General features: G+C 37.9%; 1 protein-coding gene across 1 annotated transcript in view; it reads left to right on the top strand.

The window, feature by feature from the left end:
* The window catches only part of TXNDC16 (thioredoxin domain containing 16), a 104,440-nt gene that overhangs the window by 56,747 nt on the left and 34,779 nt on the right, over nucleotides 1–12,914 (top strand). Inside the window, exons 10-14 of the mRNA XM_055131465.1 lie at nucleotides 5,154–5,320; nucleotides 5,884–5,944; nucleotides 8,292–8,415; nucleotides 11,546–11,689; nucleotides 12,225–12,284. Coding sequence (XP_054987440.1) covers nucleotides 5,154–5,320; nucleotides 5,884–5,944; nucleotides 8,292–8,415; nucleotides 11,546–11,689; nucleotides 12,225–12,284 — 556 coding nt within the window. The remainder of the gene's footprint in view (nucleotides 1–5,153; nucleotides 5,321–5,883; nucleotides 5,945–8,291; nucleotides 8,416–11,545; nucleotides 11,690–12,224; nucleotides 12,285–12,914) is intronic.

Here is a 12,914-nt window from a genome sequence, read left to right on the forward strand (position 1 = left end):
TTCCAGTCTGCTATTGCAGTCATAATATATGTCCTTTGGAGCAGAGAGGAGCTTGCAGAAATGTAAACAGAATGAATTATTCTTGTTATTTTAATCCATCAGGTTTTGCGGTGCTTTCTTATAGTGACAGATGATTGGAACATATCCTCCAACTGATCTCATCTGTTTCTGTGACACTGGTTCTCAAACCTGAAATTTTCAGGTCATACGTTGCTTTGGAGTTCTGTCCTATATATGTAACCACTAATTAGATGTATCTCTTCTTAAGCTCAACATGTCAAACATTAAAGCATGTCCTTCTCTACCATCTGTTCTTTTTTCATAATTTTGGTTCATTTACTGTCTGATTATTTATGACATAAACCTGGGAAATTATGTCAATTTTCCTACATTGACTTTTCATCTTCAGTATCTCTTGAATTCTCTATTCTAACAGCCAGTGTTTTAATTCATATTTATTGATTTCTGTTTATCTCCCATACACACTGTCTTAGTACTAGTAACTTATCTGGTGTCAGTTCCTCTATTTTCACCCCCTGAAGTCACTCTCGCTATTGCTGGCAGAGTGATATAGTAAAAGCACATATATTATCATGTTAAAATGATCCTTACAATTCCTAAATTGCTTCACTTTATTTATAGATAAAGCCCTACTTCGTAGGAGATGCATAGTTTTTAATGATTTGGCCCCTTGCCAGATCTCTAACCTTACTGCCTATTGCTCCTTAGCTCTAAATATAGAAAGAAAAAGCCGGTCTTTTCTACTCTTTAAACTTCTCTACCCATTCAGCTTTCAACATGGTTTAGTTCTATGTGCTTTTAGGGCTGAACTCCCCATCTTCTTGCTGGCTGTTGGCTGATGTGGCTCTCAGCATCTACAGATTGTTCTCTGGGTTCTAGTCAGATGAACCCCTCAGAAAATTGTAGCTTTTACCTTCAAAGGTAGCAAGAAACTCTCATTCCAGTATGCCAATAATACAGTCTTTTATAACAGAACCTAATTAAAGGAATGATGGTTAGGAGTTCCACCCATACACAGAGGATTTGGATTCTGCCAGATTTGTACACTAGGAATCTTGGGAGCCATCTTAGAGTTCTTCTGATAACCATACATGAATTTAGTAGTCTCTCTGAGAAAGTGTCTGTCATAGAGGCAGGCAGGGGGTGGAGGGTGGGGAGTAATAAGAGGGAACCTAGGGACACTGGTGCTGGAAAATGTACACTGGTGGAGGGATGGGTGTTGGAATACTGTATGACTGAAATCTAATCATGAACAGCTTTGTAAGGGTCTATCTCACAGTGATTCATTAAAAAAGTAAACAGCAACAACAAAACTAACAACAACTGGTATTTTTAAACTTAAAAAGAAAGAAATCCCTGGTAATTGGGATGTTCATGTAATGCATCTTCTATGAATTCACTTTTTTAATTATATTGGTTACTCAGGGGGCTTTCTCATTCTGGAAGCACATGACCTGCATGTAGAAAGCTTTGTTAGTGATGATCTATCCCATTCTGTTTTCTCCCTATTATAGGACATCTGTCATTTGGATGCTAGATCTCTGGAACTAGTCCTTCAGCTATTATTGCCCTTTCTTTCTAGAGCTGATTGTAAATGCTGAACATATTAATAAGACAGGGTGGTTGGACCTGGGTTACTTTTCATTGAACATTGATATTAGTATTTTTAAAATTTGTTCCTTGGGTTACACAGAAAAAAAAATATTTGGCTGGAGCAATAGCAATAGCGGGTAGGATGTTTGCCTTGAATGCAGCCAACCCGGGTTCAGTTCCCAGCATCCCATATGGTCCCCCGAGCACTGCCAGGAGTAATTCCTGAGTGCAGAGCCAGGAGTAACCCCTGTGCATAGCCAGGTGTGACCCAAAAAGAAAAAAATCTTTGACTCTACTGCTGGATAACAGGAGTCTGGCTGCTGGTATTCTGTGAATGGGGTTGGGAGGGGGTCCTCTCAGCACGTCATTTGGTGGTCTCCCTGGTTTGGATCTGTACTCTTGGCTTTCCTAAAGTTCTCCCAGATTTATTCTGTTTTGAGAGAGGGACAATTGTATACTATCATGCCATTGAGGAGTAACCAAGGAAGAGTATCTGTTTTTCAAAGTCTTCTACCTATTCCTCCTTGTTTTAGAGCCTTCTTGTCCTTTATCCTATATTTCTTTCTCAGTTCCAGAAATAGCAGGCACTGACAGTTCTTTTGAATGATAGGATTCTGCAGATATGATTTTTTTTCTAGATTTTCCTGTGATGGCTTTGTTTACTCTCCTAAGTCATTTATTTTTCTGGTCTCCCACTTGTAAAATTTTGGTGACATTTTCTTTCTTCACTTAAGTATGTTTATCTCTTTTAGAAAATCCTACTATTATAGCTCTCTAAACATATCTGGAGAAAACAAAGTTAGGTGTGTATATGTGTGTACATGTGTTTCTCTGTGTGTCTATATAAACACATGTATATATACACTTAATTTTTTAAATTCCCTCCACATCACCCTTCCTGTTTTTGTTGTTGTTGTGATTACAGGGATTGTAAACATATCTGAGTGTGGTGCTTGCTCATTTTCAGCAGTGGTTCTTGCCAGGGTCACACATCAGGTTGTGCTTGCACACTTGGCTCTGGTGCTCGTTTTGTATTCCTTTAGTTGTCATGCTTGCACACATACTCACAAGGGGTTGCTCTGCTTGTTGCGACCCACAAGTTATGGTTGGGACTTTTGCCAGGATTAACACATAGCTTTGTAGTGCTGACCCATATGCTTGCCATTGGTGGCATCTCATGGCCATGAAGATTGTACATATTTTCATTTGTGGTGTATGCCTTGAATTGCACTCAATTTTTTTTGTGATTATTGCATGTGTGTGCATGCACACACATGGCTGTAGTACAGTGAGAGATTACTTATAGCACCAGGGACTACAGATTTTGCCAGTGTCATTTTTTTGCACATGTGGGACACCAGGGATTTGAATTCATGACTATATACTTGCATAGCAAGTTTATACTCTGAAAGCCACTGTGCTATTTCTTCCCATCCTCCAGAGGTATATATTTTAACTGATATCTTAACTCATATAATCCTTTTTATTTATTCTATAACATATTACTTATTAAATGTTAAATTTGGGGGAGGAGTAAGGTGTTCAGGGCTTAGGACTAAATGCTAAGGGTTTATGTTACACTAGATACTTCAGTGATTAATCCAAGCTCTACTACGCTCAGGGATCAGTTCTGGCGGTGCAAAGATGATTATATGCCAGGTTTTGGGTTGTCCACATTCAAGAAAAATATCTACCCGCTATCCTGTCTCTTAGCCCCTTAGATCCAGGTTGGCCATATGCAAGGAAAACACCTGACTATAGTATATATTCAGTCCCAATATTAATTTTTTTTTTTTGCTTTTTTGGGTCACACCTGGCGATGCACTGGAGTTACTCCTGGCTCTGCACTCAGGAATTACCCCTGGCAGTGCTCAGGGGACCATATTGGATGCTGGCATTCGAACCCAAGTTGGCCACATGCAAGGCAAATGCCCTACCTGCTGTGCTATCACTCCAGCCCCAAATATTAAATTTTTTTAAAGAAAGGAATTTATTGCTTAGTTATCTGTTCTGGTTAGCTAGAAGTTTCTATTTCTTATAAGCACTTCTATTTACTAATTTTTAAAATTTTCTTTATAATGTGCTTATTTCTTTTCCTAATTTTCTTTCTTCTTTTTTATTTGTTTGTTTTGGGATCACACTAGACTTTACTCCTAGCTCTTTGCTCAGGGATCATTTCTGGTGGAGCTCATGGGACCAAATGTGGTGCCAGGGTTCAAATTCAGGTCAGCTGTGTGCAAGTACCCTACCCATATACTCTCTTCACCCCCAAAATACTTATTTCTTATAGTTGCAGTTTTATGTTTATAAAATCTGTTAGTTTTATAATATGTAAGGGATATAGGTACACAAGGAACTTTAAATGTGGGAGATTACAAGACTATTTGTCTTATTTTTATTTATTTTATTTATTTTTTAATTGAGTCACCGTGAGAACAGTTACAAGGCTTTTAGGATCGAGTCTCAGTCATACTACGCTCAAACACCCATCTCTTCACCAGTGCACATGTTCCACCACCAATAACCCCAGCATACCCGCCTCACACTTCCCCTCTGCCTGTTTGGCAGATGGTTTTCACTTTATTCTTTCCTTTTATTACATTCAATTTTCAACAGGAAACTCACTATCATTATTTGGAGTTTTCCCCCCAACAGTCAGACCTGTTGGAATGGCATCATTAGATTGTATGTTTTCTATTGTTGGTAACAAAGAGCATAAGATGTTGCACCGTCGTGAAAGCGGCCGCCCAGATTTGGAATTCTGGTCTTAAGTCCAGAGGTATTTCTGCCAGCAGCCGCTGCATTCCAAGATTGGTTTCTGTGGCGCTGGGATCATGGCTGTTCAGGAACGGAGGAGCTGTACATGGGTGACTGCTCGGGGGTCTCATTTGGGCAGGAGGCAAAGCTGCCTCCCCCATCGCAAGGTTACCCATGCATCCCGTCCCATTACTGCAAACTCCTACCTCTCTGTCCAATTGTTTCTGAATGGTGGTGGTCACCATGCTGTCCAGAGGGGAAAAGGCCAAGGGACAGAAACCCTTCCCCTCTCGGGGCTGCATGGGGCCATATCTTAGTTCAGAGTCCAGGAGTATAACTGCCAGCAGCCACTGCATTCTGAAATTGGTTTCTGTGCCTCTGGGATAATGGACGCTGAGGGGTGGCGGAGCCATTCCTGAGCATATATTTTGTATATCAGGAAAGGTTTGGAGGTGTCCCAGTCCCGCACACTGGAGCCGTGTTAGTAGAAGCTCAGTGTCGCTGGGGCTCCATCTGGAGAAGGCGTGCTGGCTGTACCTTCTCCATCTGGTACCTCAGTGTTGTGGGCCCGGTCTGGGGTCCGGAGCAATCTCCAGCTGGCGGTGCCTGCTGGAGCAGCCCGAATTCCTCACTCAAGACTGTTTGTCTTAATGTTAGCTCTATTTCACAGTCTAGGTTTTTTTGACCTATGAACTAATAAGATATACAAAGGTTTTAATTTAGAATGTTGGAACATTATTACACAATGAAGACATTTTATTTTTGTTTTGTTTTCAATGAAGACTGAAGTTGCTGAAGATCCTGAACAGGTTTCAACTGTCCATCTCCAGTTAGGATTACCTTTGGTGTTTATTGTTAGTCAACAAGCTACAATTGAAGCTGATAGAAGAACTGCAGAATGGATTGCTTGGCGTCTTCTGGGAAAAGCAGGGATTCTGCTATTGTTAAGGTATCTTAAACGCTGTGTTCACTATTTAAAAAATTTAAGTCATTTAGCAAAGCAATAATATTTTTCTTACTTTTAAATCTGATAATATATTAACTTTTTAGTTAACTAAAATATTTAATAGTTTCTAATACACCTAGAACTAATTACTGGGTTAGAGTCTATACTTTAGTATTTTGATTAAAGTTTAGCCCTTTAAGCTTTGCTAATTGAAGCTGTCTATTATGTTGGAGACTGGAAATCTGATTTGAATTTATATGCCAAAATTTTCAGACCCACCAAGTCTTAATATTTTTTGGGGGGCCACATATGGTGATACTCTGGGGTGACTCCTGGTTTTGCACTCAGGAATTACCCCTGGTGGTGCTCAGGGGACCATATGGGATACTGGGGACTGAACCTGGGTTGGCCACATGCAAGACAAATGCCTACCCACTGTACTATTATTGCTCTGATCATAAACATTTTTTAATGCAAGAATTTATAACCTTATTTTAGATTGACATCCTGGATTTCTTAATACTGTCTAGATTATCAACATAAAGTGTTTATTTACTTTTAATAAGGGACTCTTTGGAAGTGGACATTCCTCAGCAAGCTAATGTGATCTTCAAAAGAGCAGAAGAGGTTAGTTTTGTGCATTGGTTTACAATGTATGCCTATTTAAAGAAAATTTAATACACACTGTCTAAATATACTTTCTATATTCAGTGAATTGTAAATATTCAAAAATAATTTTTGTTACTGTTTCATATCATTTCTTTAATTTGCTGCTCTGTGTGTGTCTGTCTGTGTGTAAACATACATTCATGCTTCTTTAAAAAATTAGGATCATATTGTGTGGCTTTAGTTTTACCTAAAATTATATTTAGTTACTTGTTATTATGCTATGATGCCTATATTTGCATATCACTGATTCTGTTTTCCTTACTTTTTCTTAAATCAATGAATATTTTGTTGAGTTCTTGCCACAAACACACTGTACTAACTTCAGTGAACTCGGAATGAAATAAGTAGAGGTTTTCAAGAATGGGATTGGAAACACAAAATTCCTTTCCATTGAAGTTCAGATTTTAGTGTCTGCTATGCATAACAGACACTAGGAATTACAGGAGAATGAAAGAAAAACAAAATTTTGTGAAAGTGAAACAATTTAAAGAAAAATATTAAGTGTACATAGGAAATAATTAAGTGAAAATAGTTTTCTCTGGGAAAAAATGAGGTAAATATATACATAGTGACTATTTTAAACTAAAATGATCTTTTTTTTAATTAATTTATTTTTTTTTAATTAGTGAGTTACCATGAGAGTATAGTTACAAATTTACCCATCTTCGTGCTTGTGTTTCCCTCATACAATGTTCAAGAACCCATCCTTCCACCAGTGTCCATTCTCCACTACCAATGAACCCAGTATCCCTCCCACCCTCCAATCCCATCCCCATCCACCCACCCCACTCTGCCTCTGTGGCAGGGCATTCCATTTTGTTCTTTCTCTCCTTTTTTGGGTTTTGTGGCTTGCGATAGGGGTATTGAGTGGCCATCGTGTTCAGTCTCTAGTCTACTTTCTGCACACATCTCCCTTCCCGCGAGGGATCTCCAACCACATTTTACTTGGTGTTCCCTTCTCTATCTGGGCTGCCTTTCCCTGCAGCATGTGAGGCCAGCTTCCAAGCCATGGAGCCAACCTCCTTGTATAAAATGATCTCTTTAAATAGAGATCAGAGCTTACAGTATGATTTTTGTACCAGCCAGAGTCAGTTCACCAATTCCTTTTTCTAGCAAAATTTCTGGAAGGATATTTGTTAAAGTAAATTTGTGTGTGTGGGGGGGGGGTGGGACGGGGGGGGGGGCGGTAAGTAACTCCTAATTGGTGCTCAGAAGGCCTCAGGATTCCTTCTATGTTTTTCTTGGCTAATCAGTTCAATGCAGGAGGCCCATGGTGCAGAGCTACTCAGGTCCTGCAATGTTGAGGATTGTACGTGCAAGGCATGTACCCTAACCCCTGTGCTACCTTTCTTAAAATTCCCAAAGATAGGAATTTTAAGGGTTCTTATATATTTTCATAACTCCCTCCAGATAGGCTTTCTTATTTTTCATTTATCTTTGCTAATACTGGACTGGAGCGATAACACAGCAGGTAGGGCATTTGCCTTGCATGCAGCTGACCCGGGTTCGATTCCTCCGTCCCTCTCAGAGAGCCCAGCAAGCTACCGAGAGTATCTCGCCTGCACGGCAGAGAGCCTGGCAAGCTACCCGTGGCATATTCAATATGCCAAAAATAGTAAAAAGTCTCACAATGGAGACGTTACTGGTGCCCACTTGAGCAAATCTATGAAGAATGGGACAACAGTGCTACCTAAATTAGTACAATGTATTTGTAACAGAAGTAAATGAGATTTTAATGCTCTGTTTGATGCTATCATTGTCAGTAGTAGATAGCACATATTGTCCTCTATACTTGATATTTTAAATTGCTGAAATGGTGGTTTGCAAGACTGTATTTTGGGGGTAAATTTCATGCCACTTTATTTTAAAACAACACACCCATCACCAAAGTACTGATACCCATCCACCACAGTCCTCAGTGTTATGTTCTGCCCTCTGTGATCTTCCACTTTGATCTCAGTAGGTTTTGGATACTTTTCATGGTAACTGTGAAGTTAAGTTAAAAAAAATTTTAATTAGGAGCCAGAAAAAAGTAAGCAGATTAGGCACTTGCCTTTCATGCAGGCCGACCTGGGTTCAATACCTGACATCCAATATGGTCCCCTGAGCATTGGCCAGGAGTGATTCCTGAGTGCAGAGTGAAGAGTAACCCCTCAGCATTGCCAGCTGTGGCCCCCTCCAAATAAACTCAAAATGTATTTTAATTAGACTATTAAAGTATAGATGACAAATTTTATTTTAGTTGAACAACTAAAATCTATTAAAATGATTTTTTATATTTAGTAATTTTCTTTTTTAATTCTAGGGAGTACCTGTAGAATTTTTGGTGTTACGTGATATTGATTCAGTAATATCCCATGTGGAAAGTAATATGCATTTTGAGGAAATCAAAGAAGAAGACGATGATGACATGGAAGATCCAGATATAGGTAATTTGTTTTGTTATGCTGATCCTCCCCATTCCTGTCTAGCACCCATAAAGTCAGTTGAATTTTAGTAAATTAAATAATTCTTCTTCAAGATTCTGAAGAAACATGAAGAAATTTATTTCAGATCACATTTTATCAAGTTGATTAGGTGAAAAGATATAAGGATGACATATTTGTTTTGTATAACATTTCTTGGGTTTTATTATTTGTTCTTGTTTTTATTTGGAGTCCACACCCAGCTGTGCTCAGGGCTTACTCCTGTCTCTCAGGGATCACACTGATGGGCTCAGGGGACAAATTTTAGTATATGTGCTGCTGAAGTAAGAATGGCTTGGGACTATATAGAGTGCTGGAGATCAAACTCAGGTTGGCAGTGTGTAAGGCAAGCGCCCTACTAGCTCTACTATCACTCTGCCAATATTCCTTTCATTTTACATGTCAGGCTAGATTTCCCGATGTGTGCTTTGTTCCTCCAGATCAATTATTTTAGCCCTGCTGTTCTACTTCATGTTGAAAATGATTGTAAAGCTATAAAATTCTGAGATCTATAGTGAGATGTCCACAGGAAAACCACCCTACAAGCTCAATGTATCTCTTACAGTGTCCATAAAAAACAACTAATATTAAGAAGTAGAATTAAGATGTTAATTAAGTTATTGGACTAAGGAGAGGAGAAACACTCCTGGGTGGTATTTCCCTCTCTTGAGCCTGATGGAAGATCAGGAAGGGCTTTTGATATGTTGATTGTGCTACTAGATGGGGTGTGGTGTCTACTCCCAATGCCAGGAGTCAGAGAGAAACTAGAGACAGGACAGCAAGATGGAGTGCAGAGAGATTTGCAAAGGGGACAGAGGGAGAAGAATGTAGGGAAAGAATGCAGGAGCAGATGCGTGGAGAGATGAGAGAGGTCAGGCTGTGAGATGGAGAGGGGAGAGATGATCGGGAGAGACAGGAGGAGACGGGAGTGAGGGGCAGTGTGACGCTATGGTGGAGGGAAGCATTTAACCAGGAGGAGGTGGTATTGAAAGATGGTAAAGTGTTATGTATGAAACCCTATCAGCAAGAGTACTGTTAACCACAGTGTAAAAACTTATTAAAAAATGCCTCTTGTAGAAGCAAACTGGTGAGTGGGGGCAAATAAGGGTGGGGGAAAGTTGATTGAGGGAAGTGGATACTGGTGAAGGAATATGTGTTGAAGCATTGTATGCCTGAAACCCAACGATGAATAACTTTATAATTTCACATGACAAAATAAAAATAAGTAAATCAGTGTAATTTATACTTTATGGGAACATTGAGACTCAGATGATTTGATTGACTAGTCAAAGAGGATTGCTGAAATGGTAATAAAATAGAGAACTAGTATTTTTACTTTATAGTTCTGGAAATCATATAGAAAATAATGCCCTAAACACTGTATCTAGCTCACATCTTTTTAATATGCTAATTTTTATAGTCTCAGATGCATTTCAAAATTATGGAATCCTCTTTAAAATTATGATTAATGTATTACTAATTATACAACTTTAGCAATTGTTAATTGCAAATGTTTAGTCAAAGTTCACATTTCCATAAAAGAACACCAGGCTTTTTTATGCCATTCTGCTTTTCTATGTATTGTTCCTCTTGCTCCGTGTGCTTCATTGCCTTCCTTCATACACACCTGATACTATATTTTTCTTTAAATATGTAGCAAGTGTAAACTATTCTGAGAAACTTTTTGTTTTGGCGCCACACTTGACTGTGCTCAGGGCGTACTCCTGACTTTGCACTCAGGGATCACTCTTGCTAGGGCTCAGAGACCATATAGGGTGCCAGGGATCAAACCTGGGTCAGCCTCATGCAAAGCAAACACCATACCCGCTGTACTCTTTCTCCAGAACCCTTCCCCTTCCTCTTCCCCTTCCTTTCTCTTCTCTTCCCTCACTTTTAGTAGGCTGACTGTGACGTTCAGTTCAAACATAACAACAAAGGCTCTATTCATTGTAGTCACAACCCTGGGTGGCTGTCCTTTGGTGTTAAAATTCAGTTTCCAGAAGTTTCATAGTATGTTTAAAGCAAAATGCACTACATGCAATTGTTGCCTATTTGGTTTTACCCATCTTGGATTTCTTTATTTTAAAGGGACATATTTGCCATCATTGTATTTTTTAAAATTGAATCACTGTGAAATACTCTATTGCAAAGCTGTTCATGATTAGGTTTCAGTCATACAGTGTTCCAACACCTGTCCCTTCACCAGTGTACATTTCCCATCACCAATATCCCCAGTTTCCTTCCCACACTTTCTCACCCCATCCCCTATAGCCTGCCTCTATGGCAGGCACTTCTCTCTGTCTCTCTCTCTCTCTACTTCTCTCTCTCTCTCTTTCTCTCCCTCTTTCTCTCTCTCTCTCTTTGGGCATTATGATTTGCAATATAGGTACTAAAAGTTTCAGCACTCAGTTGTCTCCAGACCCCTTTATGAGGAAGCTTTATCTGTCTCTCTTAAGTTAGATGCCCCTTCTGTGTTTTTCAATATAAGTATTCTTGTTATAATATCTTATTTATATTTTACATTTCTTAATAAATTGATAAAGTATTTGTTTATTCATTGACAAATTTATTGTCTGACTTTTTTTTTTGTTGAAACTATATGTGGCTAGGACTGTAGTTGTTTTGTTCATGACTTTTCCTAGGCTTGATTACAATACTTGCATGTGGTTGAATCTACATAAACGCTGTCAGATTGTATGATAGACATATTTCAATTAAAATGAATATTAGAAACAAAACAGTAACACTATTTCTAGACAAGTTTAAATAATTATTTTTGTAGTTGACTAAAATTTTACAATTGTGGATCAGGAAACATTTAGGAATCATTTTAAGTCATACAATAGGGAAGTTTTTAAAAAATAATTTAAAATAAGGGAATGTGAATCAAAAGTTTTTATTAAGGGGGACTAGGAAAGTGGCTCAGTTAGTGGTCAAGCGCATGCTTTGTATGTGTGAAGCCCTGGGTTTTATTTCCTGAACCAAACACAAGTTTTTCTCAACTATTAAATTTTTATTTGCTAGCCTGGGATAAAATTTTAAATATATTCAGTTGACATTTATATTTACATTGATTCCTTTTCAAACATTTTAGATGTTCAAGATGATGAAGTGGAAGAAACTGTTTATAAAGATAGGAAGAACCAGTTACCTTTGGAACTTTTGGTGGAATTAACTGAAGAGACGTTTAACACAACAGTAATGACTTCAGACAGCATAGTACTTTTTTATGCTGGCTGTGAGTATTAATCTTAAGAGAAAGCTATATTCACTTTAGAACACTTGAAGTACATACCCTTTATTTCTGCATTCTGTATATTTCATGTTTATAAAGGGTATCACTTTCATATGGCCCAAGTAGGTTGCATATATTGGAAAGAATAACTTACGATTCTGGGGTTGTAAAAATGATTGTGTATCATACTTACAAGTTGAATATTAAATTAAGTGCTTAGCTTAGTAATTTTAAGATATATTTTGGTCAAGCTAAGTATTTCAACATAGTAATAGTTTTTAAAGATATATGTATAGAAAATGCATCCTATCGGCAAGTAATAGCTCTTCACCTATTCCTTACAGAGTAATGAAGAAAATTAGTTGTATTGGAACCCTAGTAAATGTTTGGGGAGTATTAAGTGTTATATACTAGAATATTTCTTATTAAGGAATAAATTTTGGAATCCTCACAAATACTCATTTTTATTATTCATAATAATAAATGCTCTGGAAAATGCATGTTATAAAATTTATTGAATTATTTTATCTTCATGTAGGGCAAGCAGTATCCATGGCATTTCTGCAATCCTATGTTGATGTGGCAATTAAATTGAAAGGTATAGTATTGGAGTATGCATGATTATTTTCATGATTTTGAACTGTAACTATTTATAAAATTTGCCATGTTAGAGATGTAGATACCTCATAACATTTTAGGTTTTATTTTTTTATATCTTAAGTTTAAATTTAATGAACCATGAGTTTCAAAATGTTCAGAATTTTTTGCTTTGGTTGTCTCTGTGGAGCTGTCTTTAGTACAATATAGAGAGCAGGGTATATAAGTATGTGTAACTATAGACTTTAGTAACTTCTTTGACTTTGAAATAGTTATTCAGCATAATAGACATTAAATAAAAATTTGACAGCTATGACTTAATTTCACAAACTCATAAAAGATCCAAGATCCCAGTATTCTTGAAATTATAAGCAACCCCCCTGGACTAGGGTATTTTATTTTATTTTCTTTTATTTTGCTTTTAGGGTCACACCCAGCGATGCTTAGTAGTTACTCCTGGATCTGTACTCAGGAATTACTCCTGGCAGTGTTTGGGGGACCATTGGGGATGCTGGGGATTGAACCCAGGTTGGCTGCATGCAAGGCAAACGCCCTACCCACTGTATTATCACTCCAATCTTGATTTTCTTATTTCATTAGTATTTTCTTTGTGATTTTTTTTTTTGTTACT

This window comes from Sorex araneus, chromosome 3, assembly GCF_027595985.1.
Source record: "Sorex araneus isolate mSorAra2 chromosome 3, mSorAra2.pri, whole genome shotgun sequence".
In the NCBI taxonomy this organism is placed as follows: domain Eukaryota; kingdom Metazoa; phylum Chordata; class Mammalia; order Eulipotyphla; family Soricidae; genus Sorex; species Sorex araneus.